Raw genomic sequence first — 23,121 nt, forward strand, 5'->3', positions numbered from 1 at the left:
TGACAGAGGATGATATGATGTATCCAGAGGTTGGTGGGGTCGAAAGTGAGGACCAGTGGGGTTCTGTCCTGGTGGTGATTGGAGGGGCGGGGTTCAAGGGCGGAGGTGCGGGAAGTGGAGGAGATGCGGTGGAGAGCATCGTCGACTGCGTTGGAGCAGAGATTGTGGTCTTTGAAGAAGGAGGCCATTTGGGCTGTTCGGTAGTGGAATTGGTCCTCCTGGGAGCAGATGCGACAGAGGCGAAGGAATTGGGAATATTGGATGGCGTTTTTACAGGGGGTAGGGTAGGAGGAGGTGTAACCTCCTTCCACCTATCATATTCCCAGCACCCCTCCCCCAAATTCCCTTCCCCCTACCTTTTATCTCAGCCTGCTTAGCACACCAGCCTCATTCCTGAAGAAGGGCTTATGCCTGAAACGTCGATTCTCCTGCTCCTCGTATGCTGCCTGGCCTGCTGTGTTTTTCCAGCACCACACTTTTCAACTCTGGTCTCCAGCATCTGCAGTCCTCACTTTCTCCTAAGGTTGTGGAAGCAAGGATCGGACAGGGCTTTAGAGGGTTACAAGGTAGTCAGGATGGAACTGAAGGATGGACTTCGGAGAGCTAGAATGGGGCGTGACGAAGAGTTAGTAGGTAGGATTAATGGAAATCCCAAGGCATTCTACACTTGTGCAAGGAACAAGAGGATAGCCAGAGTGAGGTTAGGGCTGATTAGTGATAGCGAAGGGAACTTGTGCTGGAGTCAGAGGAGGTAGGGGAGATCCTTAATGAATACTTTGCTTCAGTATTCACTACTAAGAGGGATCTTGTTGTTTGTGAGGATAACGTGAAACAGACTGATACGCTTGAACAGGTTAATTTTAAGGTGGAGGATGTGCTGAAAATTTTGAAAAACATAAGGATAGATAAATCCCCTGGGCCAGATGGGATATACCCTAGGTTACTACAGAAAGCGAGGGAAGAGATTGCTGCACCTTTGACATATTTGTGACCTCACTTCCCACTGGAGTACTGCCACATAATTGGAGGGTGGCAAATGTTATTCCCTTGGCCAAGAAAGGGAATGGGGATAATCCTGGGAATTGCAGACTAGTCAGTGATGGGCAAAGTATTGGAGAGGATTCTGAGAGATAGGATTTATGATTACTTGGAAAACCATAGTTTGATTAGAGATAGTCAGCATGGCTTTGTGAGGGGTAGGTCATGCCTCACAAGCCTTACGGAATTCTTTAAGGATACGAAAAAACACATTGATGAAGGTAGAGCAATGAATGTGGTGTACATGGATTTTAGCAAGGTGTTTGACAAAGTTCCCCATGGTGGGCTCATTCAGAAAGTGAGGCGGCATGGGATACAGAGAAACCTGGCTGTCTGGATACAGAATTGGCTGACCCATAGAAGACAGAGTGGTAGTAAATGGAAAATATTCAGCCTGGAGCTTGGTCACCAGTGGTGTTCCGCAGGGATATGTTGTGGGACCTCTGCTCTTTGTGATTTTTATAAATGACTTGGATGAGGAAGTGGAAGGGTGTGTTTGTAAGGTTTGCTGATGACACAAACAATTGGTGGAGTCGTGGATAGTGTCGAGGGCTGTTGTAGGTTGCAATGGGATATTGACAGGATACAGAGCTGGGCTGTGAAGTGACAGATGGAGTTCAAGTTGGAAAAGCGTGAAGTGATTCACTTCGGAAGGTCAAATATAAATGCAGAACACAGGGTTAAAGGCAGGATTCTTGGCAGTGTGGTGGAACAGAGGGATCTTGGGGTCCATGTCCATACATCCCTCAAAGTTGCCACCCAAGTTGACAGAGTTGTTAAGAAGGCATACGGTGTATTGGCTTTCATTAGCAGGTGGATTGAGTTTAAGAGCCACAGGGTTATGCTGCAGATCTATAAAGCCCTGATTAGATCACACTTGGAATATTGTGTTCCGTTCTGGTCGCTTCATTATAGGAAAGATGTGGAAGCTTTAGAGAGGGTGCAGAGGAGATTTACCAGGATGCTGCCTGGACTGGAGGGCATACCTTTTGAATAACGATTGAGGTTGCTCAGGCTCAGGAGAATGGGAGGTGACTTGATAGAGGTGTACATGATGATGAGAGCCATAGATAGAGTTGACATCCAGAGACTTTTTCCTGGAGTGGAAATGGCTATCATGAGAGGCATAATTTTAGGGTGATTGGAGGAAGGTTTAGGAAAGACGTTGAAGGTAGGTTCTTTACATAGAGAGTGGTAGTAGCGTCAGATGCATAAGGGACATTTAAGCAACTTTTGGATAGGAACTTAGAAGATAGTATAATGAAGGATATATAGATTAGTCTGATCTTAGAGTAGGATAAAAGATCTGCACAACATCGAGGGCCGAAGGGCCTGTGCTGTGCTCTGCTGTACTGTTCTATGTTCTAAGTCTAGCAGCATCTGGGAAGAGAGAAAGAGATTTTAGGGTATAGGTTTGCTTGTGAGCTATAGGTTTGATATCCAGCCGTTTCATTACCTGGCTAGGTATCATCATTAGTGGCGACCTCCAAGTGAAGTGAAGCTGTTGTCTCCAGCTTTCTATTTATATGTTTGTCTTCGATGGGGCTCCTGGGGTTTGTGGTGATGTAATTTCCTGTTCATTTTGAGGGGTTAATAGATGGTATCTAGATCTATATGTTGTTTATGGTTGGAGTGCCAGGCCTCTAGGAATTCTCTGGTATGTTTTTGCTTAGCCTGTCCCAGGATAGATGTGTTGTCCCAATCGAAATGGTGGGTTTTTTTCCATCCGGGTGTAGGGCTACGAGGGAGTTAACATTTCGAGTCTGCTTTGCAGATCTGGTACCAGACTTGAAACATTAACTTTCTTTCTCTCTCCACAGATGTTGTGTTTCTGCCTTTATTTCAGGAAACCCCTGTTTACATCAGAAACTAAGTCTGAGGGGACAGTCTGTATCACCATAAATAAAGTAACTTGCACTTGTGGTTTCTATCCTTAAACCCACTGGCAACACATCCAAGTTACGTTGTCGATATGCGTCACAGGCAGCTAATATTTTATTTGCAGTTCAAATTTCACACCCAGTAGATGACGTTTGAAATATTTAGTATTTTTTAAACTGGACCTTTGCACCCATTTTCCGAGAAGTTTGTGCCATGATTCAAAAGGCCCAGCAAGTGGAACAATTTATCTATTGGTTCAGTGCTCAATCAGAACGTTAACATTTGACAAGTGTTTAAAATTAGATCACTGCAAAACAGCAATGAAACTAGGATAGGGAAATGGAAATGGCCAAAACTCCCATAGATTGGAAAGGTGAATTGTTAAAATGTACAGATATTGCAAAATTGTCTGGATATTCATTGTTATATTTCAGATTATAAAAACAGAAGATTCTGGAGAAACTCAGTAGGTATGGTAAACATCTGTGGAGAGCTAACATGGAGACTTTTGATCTCCACTAATGTATTCACTGCTCATGAGTGATTTTTCTGGATTGGCGAGATCACAACTGCTTTACTGACACCTTCACTCCAATCACTTGCCATTTTAATATGCCATCTTGCTCTTCTAATTATATTTCTGTCCGAGACCAGCTACAGTGTTCCAGCAAATCCAATGTAGGCTGGATGAGCAGCATCTCATTTTCCACTTACACATTTTATAGATTTCAAACCTTGAAGTTGATCTCAACTATGGGATCTGTTCTCCATTTTGGTTACGACCTCCAGTCTTGTTTGCATGCGTTTGTGCTCAGGACCCATTTTCTGTTATTAACACCTATTTTTTGTTGTTATGTTTTCTGTATAATTAATATTTCTTTTGTTCTGGACACCTGACCTATCTGTTCCAATTGCTCCCCTTCCCCATTTTTCCACAGTATGCAAAACATCACTTTTCGCGAACCTTTCAGTTCACAGAGTTGTCATATTGAACTTGAAACATTAACTCTTTCGTCTCCCCACAGATACTCCAGACATGCTGAGTTTTTCCAGCACCTTTTTTTTATTTCAAATCTCCACCATCTGCATTACTGTATGTTTACACCTTTCCTTCAGAGAGCTCTTTAATATGTTAACTAACTCACCAACACCAGAATAATGGTAAAACAATGTACACATCAATGAACAAATAGCCACTCTTTTTTCTTAAATTATAGACTTAGATACTTTCTCAGGTGCAGACGTTACTGTCACAGACACTTTTGTTATTGATCCACCTAGTTGCCCTTGGAAAATATTGGTGGGTTTTCTTCAAGTGGTCAGCTATGCCTCTGGTTTAGAACATCCTGAGTTCAAGACAGCTCGATCAATTCCCGAAACGCGCTCAGCCTTTTCCCATGACCCTTCCTGCAGCCAACTGATAGTCCATGCGTTTCCCTGCTCACTGTTGGATTTACCAACACATTCCTTGCTGACTTCACAGTTTCTACAATGTATAGAGCACACTGCATGCAGCATGTTGCAACTCTACTCTACATTGATGCTTCACCCACATCACCATGTCCTCACCCATACTAAGGCTTGTCCCAATTAGCCTATCCTCAAGCTCAGTTGTGAAACATTGCACCTCGTAAACCCTTTGCAATCCCATCCAACCCCCTCTCTGTAATCTTCTCCTTGATTACATCCCAACACTGATCCCCATCTCTGTAACCTCATCCTGGACCATTTCTCAGTGGTCATCTGCAATTTCAGCCCACTTTCTGTTCTGTTGGCTCCCAATTCTTCCCTGTCCCAATCTGCAAAACGTACATCACTGTAAATTCCTTCTTGACAAGATCCATAATAGTAAACATCTCAAGCTCCACAACATGTGAACTCACCACTTCACTGACTTTCACTTCTTGTGCTTTTCCCTCAACAATAATAAACAACAATCCATGAATATGTTTGCAAACGGTTGGCAACATTAGAACAGCTTAAGAAAAAATCTCAAATAATTAGATATGGGGTGGCAGACAATTACTGAAGAAATAGTTATCTCAAATGTACTATCTAAAGAAAATGGAAGATGGATTCATTTGTCACATTTAAAAGGGAATTGGATACACACTTGAAAAGAATAATTTCCTTCCTGTAAGGCGCAGTTGGAAGATTCAATCTGTATTCGATGGAGTTTTAGAAGGATGAAGGGAGATCTCACTGAAACTTACAGAATGCTTAGAGGCTTGGACAGCTTGGATATGGAGATGTTTCCATTGGTAAGAAAGACAAGGGTTTGAAGGCACAGCTTCAAAGTGAAGGGACAACCCTTTAGAATGGCGATGAGGAGGAATTTCTTCAATCAATGGAACTCATTACCAAAAAAGGCCATAGAGGCCAAGTGATTGAGTGTATTTAATAGTAGATAGGATCAAAAGGTTATGTGGGAATAAAGTTGAGAGACTTTAGCCTTGATCAAATGGCCTTTTTCTGTTCCTTTCTCTTATGTACTAATGTTCATTCACTGTCCCCAAGTTCAAGTCTTGAGGTAGGTTTACCTCATCTGTCCAATTTGGTACTGGCAGCAATCCCAGCTTCATTGCCCCTCTGTTCTAGTCACGAGTTTACACCCTTTCAATCCTTATCATCTTGAATCTTCATGGTCCTAAAAAAAAGGTGGCTTTTCTGCCTCACAGCACCAGGGACACAGGCTTGATCCCAGCCTCAGGCAACTGTAGGGAATTTGCACGTTCTCCCATGTCTGCATGGGTTTCCTCCCAAAGTCCAAAGATATGCAGGTTAAGTGGATTGGCCATAGTAAATGCAAGGCTATAGGGATAGAGTAGGGAGGTGTGTCAGGACGGGATACTCTTCAGAGGGTCGGTGTGGACTCGATGGGCTGAAAGTCCTGTTTCCACACTGTAGAGATTCTATGATCTTTAAGCCTGTTTCTCAGTTCATTGTTCAAAGTCTGATCATTTAAAGTTTTGGCGAAGAAATGAACTGTACAGCAGGAAGTGAGAATATGCAGTGGAAGGGTTGGTGGTGAAGAAGAGAAAGGATCCATACACAAGGATGGCGTAGTAATGAGAACTAAAGCTGGGAAAAACGTGAAGAGAAGCAAGGATATTCAATGGGAAGAGGTAGAGAGGTGATGAAGTACTTGTGGAGGCAATAGTAAATGATTGATTATGAGGCAAAGGAATCTGGGGATACAGATGAGAGGAGAGCAGGAGAGATGATGACAGGGATGCCTCGAACTACATTAGTACCATTATCCTTTGCATCAGCAACAAACCCATGTGCCCTCTGAGAATGAGAAGAAATTACAGAAACCTTTGACAAGATGGAGAAGCTGAAGAGAAAACATAGGCCATGAGCATAAGTGAGATGACAGGGAAGTTGTAGATATATTGCAGGCTTATTGTGAGCTGCACCACAAGATATCACTGATGAAGACATGAACACTCCACAGTAACTCTAGACATTTATTAATAAGTCTTATGATTACATCCATCCCTGTAAGTACATGATACAGAGGATATAACTTGCAAACTAGTACAAAAGCAATACATACCCGTGGTACAGGCATGCATTCAGTCACTTTACCAAACGTAAATAAAAACACTTCTAGTTTCGTAACAGACAAACATGGATAACATTGCTACATTTTAAAAATCTGATTCAGAATGACTGGGATAAAGGATACAAATATCTTAGACTAAGAACAGAAATTTTGCATATAAACTGTACTCCAATCAATAGTATTATACTGTGTGTGTGTGTGTGTGTGTGTGTGTGTCTGTGTCTGTATGATATATATATATAAAAAACATTTTATATATATATATATAAATATCCCATTGAAGGCACATAGTAACAGGTCTGCAGCACGCATGTATAGTCTGACATACTTCACAATTAATATCCAATTTGAAGACAAGATAAAGCAGGTGCATTTTTCTTATGTAGAACTACAGTGTGGTCAGATTTTACTTAATTACTTTATATACATAAATATGGCTAAATCATTCTCACAGCTAGCTTTATTTCCACATTCTATATTAACAGCCAGGACCAAAATTTGTATTTGGGGGAGGGGGTGAAAGAAAGAGTAGAGGGGGAGGAATTCAATCAGGTTATGTCTCCAACACTATCCATTTAATCATTTGTCACAGGCATATCCAAATCACATCCAGCTCAAAGACCCTGTCAATCCAGTCCATGAGGCTCAGTCAATCCACTCCTATTTGCACATTTTGCACTTGTACTTTTATGTGTTTGAATATTGTGTCTCTGTGGGTGACAGGAATTGTTGCTTGGCCCTATTGCCCCATAGTGGATCAACTAGCACACCAAGACATCTCAGCATCCACAGATTAGATTATATTGTAGCTAACAGATGGCCCCTGAGGTACATATCCAGGTGACTCAAAGGTAAAAAGCTTGGGCACCCATCAGGACAGATAATGGTAAGAGCAGATGGTTGGGAAACACAATCATTTTGACTCTATCATCCAAAATTCATTAATTCTCTTCCTATTAGTCAGAGTTAAGCCTACAAGGGAACAACAGCACACTTAATAGATCCAGTATATGGTCAGAATGTCAACATACAACAGTTGATGAGGCACAGCCACTCAGTACCAAAGCCATTCAAGTACTTATTGGGGCCGAGATGCTGATTCATTGGCATATAACCATCACATTCATCTTTTTTTAAAAAAACTCTTCCCCTCTCAAATTGTCAAATGAACAGTCTCACATTCTAAGTAAATTAAATCTTAAGAGCTTCAGGAAAAGTTTGCTAGAGAATAAAGGTTTGTTCCAACAATTCTCTCACTTTCAGCAACTAGCTACACCACAACTAAAAAACACAGCAAATGAGAAAAGACAAGGCCTTCTCCAAGCAATTTATTGTGAAGCACTGAATTCATATTGGTCCCTTACTTTTGGTAGCTTGTACTTAAGCTGGAATTGAAAATTTTAAATGGAGAAGGGAAAAAGAGTTGCATACTGTACAGGTCACTGTAAACACTGCATTGTTACTCACAAAAGCCTGGTTTATCATGCTGAAAAGCACAGCCTTCTTGAAACACAGGAGTGTTGTCTTGAATTAAGGTGCATTCAGTGTCCGGCCATGGAAATGACGTTGTAAAGTTCCAATCTGTCTCCTGTTTCCTATTTCAAGGCCAGATTAGCTAGATCTCACCACTGGACAGCATAATGTACTTGGATGGAAAGAGGTGGGAGATAAAGAAAAAGTGAAACTGTTCTACATAATTGTTAAAGATTAATCTCCCTTGAGGCCCGTAGGGAGCAACTGTCTAGAAATTGATTTCAGCCAACTCTCCTGGAATGCTATAAATCAGCTTCACAGATATATCTGGACCAGGCATGAGTTATCCGGTATAAAACGATCACCTTCTCCAATGAAGGAACTCCCATTTCCAAAATGGTCTATGGCAACTATTGTGCCTTCTCCATCCACATAAAAAAAAGTGATGCTCCATTCAGCTAACTATAACTTTGCTCCTGTGAAATATGTGAAGTGGTTGAGCCTGTAGTTGTGTTTTACATCTGGACCCAACAGCCTACCTAAATACATTCTATGGCCTGAAATACACTTTCTAGATGGAGTCTGATACAGGAAGGGCAAATTGTAAACCTTTGCCCTGCAGTGTAAGTGAGGAAGGTGAAAGGGAAGAATTGCTTGAAATCCTAGTGATAATTCTGTGCTGACACATAATTCAATTCAGATCAGCAGCATGTGTCAGTGAATCCGAAATGCTAACTTCCCAATAGTTAGCCCAACAAACTTAAAGCAAGACAGTAGTTGCTACTTTTAAGTTAATTAGAACATAACCCATATAAATAGGAATAGTAGAACACACATTTTATCTGAGTGCAGGAACTTTTCACTCCATGGAGGGAAACTATGAATAGGACAGGGCACTCCTGTAAGATAAACTCAATATTCCACTGCTCTAACAATTTTAAAACAGGTAGAATAATCAAGACACACACTACTATTAAACATATTTTTAAAAATTGCTTTTAATTACACGGAAACACAAACTAAAGGTATTTGTTTAGGAGATCATGAATACACTACTCTGACTTAGTAAAGCATTATCCACCTGCTCCCCAACATCCACAGTATAAAAATATTGAACAGATTACATTACATCATCTACTTTAGCTTTCTACAGTTTACAAGCCATCACAGACCAGAACAAAGGCTCTTCTCTCATGTAGCTTTGCAATCAAGTCATGGCTTGTACATAGTACTGAAAAAACCATTGAAAGAAAAATTAATTTTCTGAACAGTCACATGATCAATATAACATATGTTTGCATCACAGAGGCTTTTAGCACGACCTCAGGAAGTTTATCAAGATCTACCAAACCTGTACACATTACAAGAAGAACGGTAGCAAGCAGTTATTGGCATTAACAGAATAAAGGGTTCTGATATAGCATACAAACTAGTTCAAACATTTAGCATTTAAATCTCCGATTTTCCATTCACCTACCCATTATGGTACATATGAAGAATAAAAGGTCTTAAGCTAATGTACAATCTCCTTCCAACCAATCAGGAACAACACACTCCAATCACACACAATCCACCAGTTGAGGTTACACTGTGTCAGGTACCCGAGACACTTCTTTACAAACAGCCTTGAAACCCTGCTTTAACTCCTGAGTGAAATCCTGTACCTACAGTGGCTGCATACTGTATTCTCTCTCAGCTTAGGCTACTCAATCTGGGAGCTCCTGAAGGGATGGGCCCAAAGCAGTAAGCTCCTGACTCAGTACCCCTGAATCAATGTTCATATCTGCAAGCAGACTGCCTGGAATCAACAGTAATGCCACATAGATCAATCCCATTAACTGCACTAGATTGTTGACAGTATTGTGTCACTAAGTTGCGGGGGGGGGGGGGGGGGGGGGGGGGGAGAGGAAGGAGGAATAAAGATGGTAATGCTAGTGACTCACAAGCAAAATGTCAACAACTATACCAAGCATACATCATATTGTTTTGGTTGTGAGAAGTGAATGGAGTCATTCCTCTAATGCTACATCAATTTGCTCACAGTAGTCCTTTCTTCAATGACCCATCAGACATGCACAGTATCTTCATCAATGACTTCCGTGGAGTGGGACCAGAAAGCTTTTTTGGAAGGGGTTTTGGGGGTGTTTTTGGGAAGGGAGGTGGTGTCAAAGGTAGCGAATGTGAAACAGAGCAGAGTTTACATTTCAAGTCATGATTAGAGTATACACTATCTGGTGTATCATGCTATTGGAGTTAAGGTTGACTGTAAATTCTGTCTGGTCAAAATGGTATTCAATACGGAAAAGAGAGAATGCCTTATTCTAAAGGGTAACAAAATTTTTTCCCATTTCTCCAAAAAAATGCATCAATGCTCCTCTACATTTCTGTAACATCATATAATAATTTTCAACATTAACGAACAATTCTCTTAGAAGACAGATCCAAGTACTGGAATCCGCCAGGAGGACCCATTCAACTTTATGAAGTAACCTTCACTAGTAATAGCAGTGACCTGGCAAATTAAAGCACCAGGGAATTCTCCCATAAACAAGGGAATTTGTTAAATAATTAATTATATTATTATTTGTCAATACATAATCACAGTAAGGAAAGCACTCCAGTGTATTATGGACAATTGGTTCCCAAGCCTCTACTCTGCAAACTGCAAAAAAGGTTTTGGCTATTTCAGATACAGAACATTAAAAGTGGCTTTTCTGGGACTTTATCCAAACAGAAGGACAAGTAATTTGCTTGCGAAGTCACTGCTCTCCATGACTTTGGTTCAATGCAACATTATTACTCTGAAATAGAGAAGTGAGGAACAAACAGCACAGACAGCGCTGGATTTACAAACTGCCCATTCCATTCCCTCTCGGTCATTTCAAAACTACAAAGGAATAATGCCATTTTGAGGTTGGCAACTAACAAGTAGATTGCTGCAGGGACCAGTGCTTCAGTCATTTACAATCTCTATCAATGACTTGGACTCCAATTTGATTGTAGCCAGATTTACTGATGGTACCGAAGACAAGTAGGAAAGTAATATATCAGGAGGACACAAAAAAAAGGAGGAAGTGAGGACTGCAGATGCTGGAGATCAGAGTTGAGAGTGTGGTACTGGAAAAGCACAGCAGGTCAGGCAACATCCAAGGAGCAGGAAAATCGATGTTTCGGGCATAAGCCTGACCTGCTGTGCTTTTCCAGAACCACATTCTCAATAAAAAATGTAAAGGTAAAGAGTGTGGGCAAAAAGAGAGTAAATGAGAGGTTGTCCATTTTGGCAGGAAGATCAAAAGCAGATTATTTAGACGGATAGAGATTGCAGAATGCTGCTATACAGAGGGATTTGGGCCTCCTAGAACATGAATCAAAACATTAGCATGCAGTTACAGCAAGTAATTAAGGCAGCAAATAGAATATTGGCCTTTATTGCAAGGGGAACACACTCCAAATTTCAGGAGATCTTGCTTCAACTGAGCAGGACATTGGGGATACTACACCTGCAGTACTGAACACAGTTCTGGGTTCCATAATGAAGGACAGATTTGCATTGAAATAGTTCGATGGTGCATTTAAAGGAGGTGCTGTCTCACGAGGAAAGGTTGAGCAGATTTGGCATGCATTCAATGGGGCTCAGAAGAATCAGAAGTCATCTAACTGAAACATGAAAGGTTCCAAGGTGCTTGGCAGAGTAGATACTGAGAAGACGTTTGCCCTCATTGGGGAATCTAGAACTAGGGTTGCAAAGTCAAAAAAAAAAGATCTCCTGTTGAGGATGTAGATAAGGAGTGATTTATTCTTACAGAAGATCACAAGTCTGAAATTTTCTAGCCCAGAGAACAATGAAGGCTTAATTGGACAGATTTTTGATTGACAAAAGAAGGGTTTTTGGGACAGGTTGTAAAATGGAGTTGAAGCCACAATCAGATCAACCATGATCCTATTAGAAGGTACAGCAGGTTTGATGGGTTGTATCCTCCTCTAGCTTGTCTCTCCATGCTTCAGGCTCACTGCCTTTAATCCTGATGAAGGGCTTTTGCCCGAAACGTCGATTTCGCTGCTCATTGGATGCTGCCTGAACTGCTGTGCTCTTCCAGCACCACTAATCCAGTTGATGGGTTGTATAGCCTACTACTCCTATTTCTTATGATTTTATGATTCTTAAATTCATACAGAAATAAGAAGCATATTGATGCAGTTATGCTGCAATGTTTTCAATTCATTCTTTTAAATTTTTTCCAGCACTATCAACAGACTTGTACTTGTGAGCATACAAGCCCAGTATCAATATAATTCAGAATGCACTTGCTAAATTCAGCTTCGACTCTGAAAGAACATTATATGCACCTGGGCCTATTACATCACAGTTCAAGTTGACACAGCACATTGCTTTCAAACACCCATTTCACTGCAGACAAACTTTAGTGACAGTATTCTTCCGCTGGTTTATATTTGCAGTTAACATTCTTGTTTGTTCATGCTTGATGAAGAATGTGCAAGCTTATAGCAATTTTTCCTAGCTCGGTGCTCATTTACACATGAGAAATCCATAATATATATATATATATTTAGGATCAAGTCTATTTTTAGATGTGCTTCACAATAATCAGAAATAGTTGTAGGCTGGTTAAATAGGGTACGTTAATGTCAGGTCAATGGACTGGACCCGCTACCCGGAGGATGAGCTTTTGAGACATATCTTCGAAATGTCAGAATTTTAATTTGTTTAGAAAATCTGGAAATGAAAAGTTGACACTGGTAAAAAGAGGTACACAGAATGCAAATGTGAGACACTGAGAGGAGGGAAATCTAACAGCACTAACAGTGTCAATATTTTTCATGTCAACCATGAAATGACCAAGAACCTTGGAGAGAATTCATCTCCAGTGGTTCTGTTAAATGCCTCAAAGCACTTAAAAGAAATACACTTTAATGGGTTAATTAAAATCTCAAACTGTCCTGGCAGCCTACAGCGTCAATGCAACATTGTAAATATCAACTGTCATACAGACTCTGTGTGTGCGTGCGCTGATAGGACATGCAAGCTGAGCATCAGAAATGGTTCAGCATTACTCCTGATTACAACTCACTGAAATCACACAGGACATTCACAGAAATAAGTCGTTACGATACATCCCATGGTCAAAAAACATCAGCAGAAAAGGGTATTCCAATATATCCAGCATTTACTCTTAGTTTTCCCAAATACATCCAGCTATTGAACAGTTCTCCAAACAGTTGCTCCATGCACCCTCACACTAACTGCACTTCTTCTGTTCATTTACGAAGGAGAAATGCCATCACCAGGCCATAATTTCAAAGTCTGTAGGTGACATAAAACAGAAATATATTAAATAATGAGAAAGATTATGGTCAGACTGGTGTAATGGGCAAACACCAAAGTAGTGTGAAGTGATTCATTTTGGTAGGAAGTCGGGAGAAGCAACATTAACTAAATGTTAGAATTTTAAAATGTGGTGGATTTGGAGAAACTGCAGGTAAACTATATATCAATCTTTGAAGGTGACAGAAGTTTGGCAATCTATGAAGAAGCATTGGAGATCCATGGCTTTATTAATAATGGATGATTTTAAAAGCAAGAAAGTTATGCCAAAACTTTATTACAAACACTTACTATGCCTCAGCTAGATAGCGTTCAACATACAGTTATGGCCTTGAAGAGGACACCAGAGACTTATTGGGATGGTACTAGGAATAAGAGTTCAATTGCACTGTGTGACTGAAGCTATATTTGTTCTCCATAGAAGAGGATTAAGAGATGATTTGATGGAGGTACTGAAAATCATGAACAGACTTGATGATATAAAGAAGGAATGAGTAGTAAGAGGGTTGGCAACTAGGGAATACAGAGTTAACCTGAGAGCAAAAAGAAATGACAGCAAGAAATGTTTGTTTTTAAATAATGTGAGACTCAACAGTAACATTCAACAGATAAGGATGTGAATTAGAGATTTACTGAGCTACGGGAGAAAAGCAGAGAAATGGATTCTACCAATAAGTTGGCAGGGGGATGATATGCTGAACAAGCATTCTGTTTAATTGTATTGTTCAACAAAGTCATTTAAATTTCTAAAGAACACATTTACAATTTTACAGCAAGTTATAATAAAGAGAGAAGAGGGTGTCACTTAAAGATCCCAAAGAAGTATCATTGCCTCCTTTTGTACCTAGACTAAGATTATGCAGAGGTCAACCAAAACTAATGTAAATATAGAAATTTCTCTCCATGCTATCTCCAAAATTACTGTGAGAAACTGCAATCATCAACAGCAACAAAGAGGACAGCTGGATGTCACTGCAGCTTTACAGAAACTTTGTTCCCCTCTCTCCTTTCTGCTTGATCCCAACTACATGTATTCTGCCCTGTTGCTAGTTAGTTGCTAGTATTCAGACAGCCACTAGATGGCAATTCAGAGCAACCGAGATTCATTTCAGTGGCTTTCTGCTTCACTGCAGCGTTGAGCTGACTATATCTTGTCCACTTGACACCAGCTCATTGTCTGATCCTTTTACAAAGGTTTTAACACAAAATGAGGGAGAAAAGAAACGTGATTCAATACCTCTGTTCCCCATCCCCCAAATTTTTTTAAGGGCACCTATAGCCCTCTTGGACCTTGCTTAAATTGTCAGTCTTCATAATTAAATCTTGACAAGAAGTGTCAGCTTGCAGCCACAGAAAAGGTAGACATTCCTACCTCATCTATGTTTTTACACAAGCAATTTCTAGTTGCAATCACAAATGGAACTTACTTTCTTGATCCTCCATACATCAGGATACTAAAACTAATTCAATACTGAACAATAATTAAACACAAACCTGTGCAGCTCAATGCAGAACTGAGTGGTGTCCTTAACAACGAAGCCATCAGTTAACTTAGCTGCTGTTTCACCCTGAGGTGTTTTGGCCACTGGTTTCTTAGAGAATATACAAATGAATTGGGATTGTAGGATTGAAAGAAAGATCTTCATTTATATAGTGTTGACTAATATCAGGATGTTCCAGAGCACTCGGTAGCTAATGAAATGCTTCTGAAGTGTTTTAATGTGGGAAATCTGATAGTCATTTTGCACAAAGCAAGGCCCACAATCTGGAGAAGCTTGAATTGTTTTCAACAATGTTGATTAAACATTAACTAGGATACCAAAGACCATTTCCCATCCCTCACCCCAAACATAGGATCTCTGCATCTGCCTCAGAGAGCAGTCAAATTTCCAAGTCAGTTGAAAGGCAACCAGCTGAGACAGCAGAACTCCCTCAAGACAGAATTCAAATCTCTGGAGTGGAACTCCCTCTCACTCAAGTGGAAAGCTCTAGCCACTGGACTACGGCTGATGTCCACTGTGCATAGCAACTGCTTTTCCCTCAGCAGTACTAACTGGCAGATAAATGTCCTTGCCCAGAGACTGGCTCAAACTTGCAACGTGTGACTTTGAGCGGAGACAAATAGCACAGATACATTAAAGGACAAACTATATATATATACACACAGGGAGAAATGAATTGTTTGACTGCAGTCGCAGGCAACTTCTTACAGTCAAGCTTGTACAAATCTGAATAGAAGACAGGATGACCCACCCATTATTTTGGGAGCATCTGCCTCAATAGACGAATTTAAAAAGAGATGGATATACTTTGGTTGTGTGTGTGTGTGTGTGTGTGTGTGTGTGTGTGTGTGTGTGTGTGTGTGTATCAATTTTTTTTCCAAAAACTGTCCTATTCCCATAAGGAAATGTCGAGGTCTAAACAGCCCATCTCCAACATTATACACTTCTGTAATATGGGTCTTGTATTTTGCTCAACAGACAGTGCACAGGAGCGCTTTGTTTTTACCCAGAACAGTTCTGCCAATTGCAACACAAGTCAACATTTCAGACAGTGAAAGCAAATTGACCTGAAGTTATCCAACACATCATGCAATCTCCTTCCCAACTTTTGACCCCACCTACTCACATCCTGTCTAACATGAAGACCAATTTCTATCAATGGAGAGAATCTACAGTATTCATCCTTGCAAATTACTTTTCAGATGCCCCTCCGAAACCCAAAATATTGTCTCTATGCAGTGACTATTACCCACCAACTCAGAAATGAGAAGTAGAATTAAACCACAGAGGTCAGCCATGACCCCAGTTTAATCCCAATTCTTTTCCTTTTCTTCATACCATTTAATAGGTTATGGAACTATTATCATTATTTCTTATAGTTGCTGGATCAATATCCTGGAACATTCCTCCCCCCCTCCCCCCAAACAACATTTTAGGTGTCTCTCCACTACGTGGACTGCAGCAGTTCAAGAAGATAGCTCACCACCACCCTTTCAATGGCAATTAAGGATGGGTATAGAATGATGGCTAGCCAGCAATGCCCACATCTCATGAATGTATAGCAATTAAAACAAACATCCTTAGAAAATACTGTTGGTTTTTAACATTATTGGGGGGAAGAAATGGGGTCACTTAAGTTCCTGCCTACGATTATTTCTTTATTTACTTGTAATTTCATTATTTCTTCTTGAGGAATATTGACAAACATGCACCGCACGAGTATTTCTCACTGTGAAAATCACATCACTTTGCAGACTTAAGGGAAATTCAGAATAAAAATATTTGCTTAAAAGAAAACTCCACACTGTTATAAAGCACTCAACATATATCAGAAAGGACTGCAATCCTGTGAAAAAAAATCTTTTCAAGTCTCTGCAGCACCTAACATTTCACCCTGTTGATCCAACAATCCTAGCAGTAGTAAAACTCAGCAATTCACCCAATTCAGGTTAAAGCAACTTAAGAAACAGTACCCAACTCTCTTATGTTACATTTGCCCAGACTCTAATGTTCTAAGCAATTTGTGCCTGCCATTAAATGCTTTGTCACAGACATGGCATCTGCTCAAAGGCAAATTACTTGCTAAAAGGGAGAAACACTTGAAAGAGAAGTTGATTAATTTGAAAGAATACACTTTAAAGATGTAACATATACCCATCTCAAACCTCCTTCCCACAGTGGGGTTCATTCCTCGCCTAGCCAAGTAAAGGACCTTTCATTCTGAAACTTGTTATCCACAATTGAAAATTGCCATCTTGCAGTTTGAACACAAATCAAATAAACCTCCCCAAGATGAATTCCCAACTCAAATTAATCCATTCTAATAACAAGCTTCCACCAGTAGCTTATCTCTACAGTAACTTTTTTTTTCAGAATGGCAGTTTGATTTTTTTAAAAATACATCTTCTGTTTAGAGGTTCGCATTTCCACAAATCACTATTTCTCAGAAACTAAATATGTTCATACAAATTAAATCTGTGCAGCTTCGATTCGTGCTAATCTCAGAACGGGTTGGATTACAGATTTTAAACGCTTCCATTTCTGTGTTTTATGCAGCCCTCGTAAGAGTTGCAGTTTATCTACGTGTCAATACTCACCTTATCTTATGAAAGACACCGATCTTGTTGGACACAGTTCAACTGCTGCATGGCAGCCTCATGTCCCTTCCTATCTCAGTATGCAAACGCAAACAATGAATGGCTATCAAGCTCCAAATGGGCAGTGCAACAAATGAAGCCAATCCCAATTCTGTCTGCACTTGATCAGTCCATTAGCAATTTCTGGAAGGGTCATTGCAAAGAATTCAGGATCAGTCTTGTTGGGGTACCTTCTGGGGCTTCAAAGAAAAGCATAGTCTAACTTAACATAAATACTCAACTTCTGTACATACCTCAAGGAAACGTCACTGACAAAGTCATTAAGGACAGGAACCAGAGGCCAATTTTTCCATACCAGCTCAGAGTTCATCATGAGGGAACCACAACATCCATACTACAATCTGGCTCCAACTACTCTACTCACGATGCACATGGGTAGTATCTAAGGGTCAAAGCAATATCATTCAGACTTGGTGGAAACTCAAACAACGGAACAAAGCACTTAAGTCAGTCTTTTAAATGTAATCAAGCCAACAGAAATCTTAACCTAAACAGGACATTTATTGGGAAATATTTTTGGGTTTATCAGAGTATCTTTCATTCATTAGCAATGAAGGGCATTTTGCTAATAATCAGCACAAACTTCTGGATTTTGAGACAAGGAAGGAAAAAAGTCAGTAGTGTACACATAATCTATATCTAGCACAAGAGACCTGGCTTCAAAATGTTCCTGGTGAGAGTCAAAAAAAGATGGGTTGTTTTTGCAGAGCCCAACCCAAAACTAATGTAAATATAGAAATTTCTATCCATGCCCATGTTCTAGCTCCAAAATTACTGAGAACCTGCAGATATCAACAGTAACGAGGACAGCTGGATCTCACTGCAGCTTTACAGAAACTGTTTGTTTGTTTGTTTGTTCTCCTGTTCTTCCTGCTTGACCTCAACTACAAGTACGTGTCTTCCCTGTTGCTAGTTAGCTGCTAGTATTCAGGCAGCCACTAGATGCTGGAATCTAAAGTAGACAGGCAAGAAGCTGGAAGAATACAGCAAGCTAGGCAGCATCAGGAGGTGGAGAAGTCGACCTATTGGCTTGCTGTGTTCTTCCAGCTTCCTTTAACATGTTCCAGACAGATGCAATAAAAAGATTGCTGGCCCTACAATATAGGCAGTAAATGAAAGGGAATTCAGCACCATATTCAACCAGTTCCTGTAGAGTGCCTCTGAATTACAAATTAATAACACAACTCAGAGAATCTGTAAAAATAGTTGACATGGAAATAGAAAAATTTGCTTTTGATACACTTTGTGGCAGCATGTGGTCTGTGCCAGACCTGACCTGAGGAAGTGTGCCAAATTAGCATGTCACCAAAGTGGTAAAGTGTCTTATTCCCAAGTACAAAACCTCACCAAATATACAAATATATAGATATACATATATAAAACAAGACAAAACATAAATTATGACATCCCTCAAAGTATCCATAATATTAAATTTAATGTGGGACTAACCATGACAAACCTTTCACCCCATTCAAACTCAAATGAAAAGGATAAGAAACTGTTCCTGCTGTTGGATGGAAAATTACACAGGCCTAGATCGTTTCAAAATTGATGTGGTCTCCTACATCAAAGCTCAACAGGCACCTCAAGCATGCCATTGACCCAAACATAGGTTTAGTTTAAAACGCTAGTTCTGATGACTAAAATAGAATTGTAAAGACTATTAAAATAAAAATGTTTTTTTCTTCTCTTTCTCTCGCTCACCCCATCTCCACATTGCTATGCTCCAATTGTTCCTTTCAGGTGCTAAGCTATGTCAAAAAAAACAGTGACAATAGGACTTGACATCAGCATAATTAGCAAAAATTAAGGCTATTTATCTGCTTTCTCAGACAAGTTACTTGGCTACTGCACTGCCACCTCTTAGCTTGCCAGGAGTGTACAGCAGCATTCAACTACCTACACCTGACAGGCAACTCCTGGATTCAAAATCACCATTCTGATTGCAGTAATACTTTTGATATAGGACATTGTTATAACGTGTTTTGTCAATGTGAATTTGCTGTGACACGACTAATTGTGGATGCTGTTTTTACAACACAAAGTTTTAAAACACGTGTTGGCTGTAACATGATTACAGCACCAATACTTTAAGAGCCATTTTTAAAGCACAATTTTTCTATAATGCAGGGTTGCACCAGAAAGCAACCAATGTGTTATAGAAGAACTGACTGTATTACAACTACACCATTCACAGAAAATGCAATTTCAGTTTCATTTCAGGTCAGGCAAGATCTGAACGCTAATCTGCGTTTACTATTGTTTTATTGTAAAGATAATGGTTAATCTCACTTTAGTTAATTCTGTTAAGTACTGACCATTCTTTTCTTATAGCTTCTGCTATGCTGATCAAACTGCAGTTTCACAGCATAATCACCTTTTTTTTAAATGCACACTTCAGGTGGAAATCACATTATACGGATTTTGGAACAACATCATCAATTGTATGAAGACTATTTTTCTCTAATTTTACCAAAGGCATTAGTACCAAAGACATTACCATATTAATAAAATCAAACTGCTTAACGCAACTCCATTCCTAGTTGATAAATAAACATGAATAAAAATCAAGGGCCCCATGTGACAGTCCATTAACTAACTGAAGATCTGGTGCAGTTGTCCCTTTGGACTCCAAAGACTTGACCTGTACAAGAAAAGCCTTTTTACTGTTCCATCTGTTTTCATTCTACCCTGAAGCCTTCAAAACCAACTTCAAGTTTCACATAATCTGGGCACAAAACTTTGTTAATCTCTAGCTCCTATCACAGGTTCCTTTTTCTATTTTAAAACAAAAAGTTAATCTCCTCAATATAAATTTGGCAAGAGAATGCTTTCATCCCAATGTTGTGCGCAGTTATTCATTGCTCTGAAGAGCTGAAAGCCTGCCTGCATTTGGTGCCAAAGGAGACAACACTAATGGTTAAAATGCCCAGCAAAGGTGATACATCTTTAGCAACTTAGAACACAGTTTCCATTAAAAAATGAGATTAGATGCAAGGATTTTTGCATGTCCATAAACCATCTTGTGCATTAGTGGGGAAAAAAGCACACAAGCCTTAAAACAAAGGATTCAACTTTCCAAAAATTAGGGCCTTGAATAAGGGTAAATGCTGATAAAAGGATGTGGGTTTTCTCTCCATCAGCAGCTAATGATTGCAGGTAGAATTCACTTTGGAAATTGACAGTGCGCTCTGCTCTAAAGGTTAACTGGAATTTTCTCTCATCATTGTGTGTGCGCACTTGTAAGTATGTTTACAAATATTTCCTGGACTGAAATCATAACATTGGTTTCTGTTTTTTACAATTTAGTTACAAGTACCAAACAGCAGTATTTGATGCAAACAGATGACTTTGCCACATGCTTTGCGGTCAGCAATTTAGTGCTTGGTAGTACCCGTTAAGATGTTAACGTACTATCCCTCATCATCCAGACTAGCACATGGGTGACTCAAATAGCCACTTGCTCTTCACAAAAGCACTCAACAGTTCTATGACTTGTGTTAATAATTAAAGATGACACCTAACAATAATCACTGTGTTGTGTGAGAACTGTTCCTTTTGGGTTTTGGAGTTATATCTTAATATTTGGACTAAACTGATCTTAACACCTGTATCTAAGCCATTCCATACTGTAGTTTTTGAAGTTAAATGACTTTTTAGTGTATACTTCTGGAATTTTAAAACATAAGAACATAAGAAACAGGAGCAGGAGTGAGCCATTTAATCTCTCGAGCCTGCCCTACCAATTATTAATTTAATTGGGCAGACATGTGAGCTGGCATGACTTATGTCTGCCAAAAGGACACACCACAACCATCTATAAAAGCAGTTCTTTGGAAATAATTAGCTGCTGGAGATAAACCCCAATTCGCACACTGAGAGTGCTACAAATACACCTGCTACATCCAACTTGTGGGCAATTGACACCTTCTATATGAAAGGGTAACGAACTGTCTTCAACCCAAGAAAATATCCTGGAGAACACCAAGTCTGATGGCCAGGCTGGTTACAGATCCAGCACCCATTGTTCTGTTTTCTGTCATTTTTAAAAAGAAATTTGGACAATCTAAGTACTGCCATTCCTTGGAAGCCGACCATCTTTTGTACTTTGAGAAGCTATTCCTGGATGAGACCTCACTTCTGCTCAGCAGAGTCCTCAGTGCTTGGTTCAGGCTCTGGGCCAGGATCAGGATCAGCTAAAGAAGAGCCAAATGCATTCTGTACAATCTGAAATCCAAAAGACTCCAAGAGAGACATGTTTTGCTGGGGTGAAAAGGGTGAGCTTAGGCCAGTGGGCAAGTCAGCCAGTGCACCAGCAGTGGGCTTGACATGGACCTTCAGCATATGCTTGTTCAGATAGGACTTGGATTTAAATACTGAGCCGCAGTCCGGGCAGTTGTATTTCTTCGGTTCAGCATACTGCTCGGCACTGGCTTCCATTTTAACTTTTCCATTGTTGAGGTCACATTGAAAAGACTCATCCTGGTCATGTTTCAAAGGAGACTTAAGGTCACTGATGTCAGAGAGATCTCCAAATGAGTCAGAGTTGTCCTGTGAGTCCTGATGCTGACATTTCAATCCATCCATCTCACCATCTGCAGAAACACAGCAAAATCAATGTTAGCCACAGTCTGCAGTGGCATAAAGAAATCAAACATAACATCCTCCATAACATCTGATTCTGTGACCTGGCTGTGGCTTTAAGGCTTGCTTCACTTTGCAGAATATGTTTTTGATCTAAGGACTTTCCATTAATTTACATACTACACTCCAAACATTCACCAATAAACAATTCTTAAACCTAAATTAATTGTTTTGGAAGAGCTACAACATTTGCATTTGGTTGACAGCAAACATCCTGGAATAACTATGCACTATTTACTTGCCCATGAGTTTAGACCAGAGGGAAAAATATTCTAGCCTATATTTTTTTCTCTTTCTCTTTCCTCCCCCACACTACAACCCTCTCAACTTCCCAGAATAAGTTATAGAGATGGCAGAGTGATCGACTAATGCACCCAATCTGGTGTGGGAAGTTTCTGATGTTATGTTCCTGAATAAGGTGCAAGGGAAAAGCCACAAGGAAAATCCAAGATTAAACTTATGGGGCCACTCATGCTACAATGTAATTACTACAGCAACACAGGGATCTGCAGGGTTGAAGAGACAATATAGCTAGTCTCAGAATCTTAACAATAATTACCTGTTTTCACAACTGGGGAAATATATACAAATTAAAAGCATTTAATTTTAAAAATCAAAGCTATATTAACTAAAATGAAAATGTAAACTAAACAATACATTCACATCTACCAGGCATAATGTATCACTGAAAGTCTATGACATAATATGCGAAGCTTGAGAGGAAATCAGAAAGCAGCTCTTTAATGATGAGTAACATACAGGTTCACTCAACCTGAAGCAATATAATTTAAAACGTTGGCATGTGGATATGAATTTTGACAAAATAAAGCAGAAAACAGGAAGTAGGATGACTTAAAATAATTCAGGACACCTCATCTGAAAATATCAGTTTCAGATGAGCCAGGCAATTTGAATGCGCTGCATGTAACTTCATCTATTTAGACCGTCCTTTTCTTGAAGTGTTAGTGACATTCATGAGACACCACCTCCTCACTTCTAGTCACTGAAATATTT

The 23,121-nt window shown here is 39.8% G+C and overlaps 1 protein-coding gene across 2 annotated transcripts in view; it reads right to left on the reverse strand.

Moving 5' to 3' along the window:
• Positions 1 to 6,375: 6,375 nt before the first annotated feature.
• patz1 (POZ/BTB and AT hook containing zinc finger 1) overlaps positions 6,376 to 23,121 on the reverse strand; it is a 64,345-nt gene continuing 47,599 nt past the window's right edge. For both annotated transcript variants that reach the window (XM_072587071.1, XM_072587070.1), the window contains one exon: positions 6,376 to 22,058. In XM_072587071.1, the coding sequence (XP_072443172.1) occupies positions 21,598 to 22,058 (461 nt within the window). In that variant the 3' untranslated portion in view covers positions 6,376 to 21,597. The remainder of the gene's footprint in view (positions 22,059 to 23,121) is intronic.

This window comes from Chiloscyllium punctatum, chromosome 17 (genome assembly GCF_047496795.1).
Source record: "Chiloscyllium punctatum isolate Juve2018m chromosome 17, sChiPun1.3, whole genome shotgun sequence".
NCBI lineage: Eukaryota > Metazoa > Chordata > Chondrichthyes > Orectolobiformes > Hemiscylliidae > Chiloscyllium > Chiloscyllium punctatum.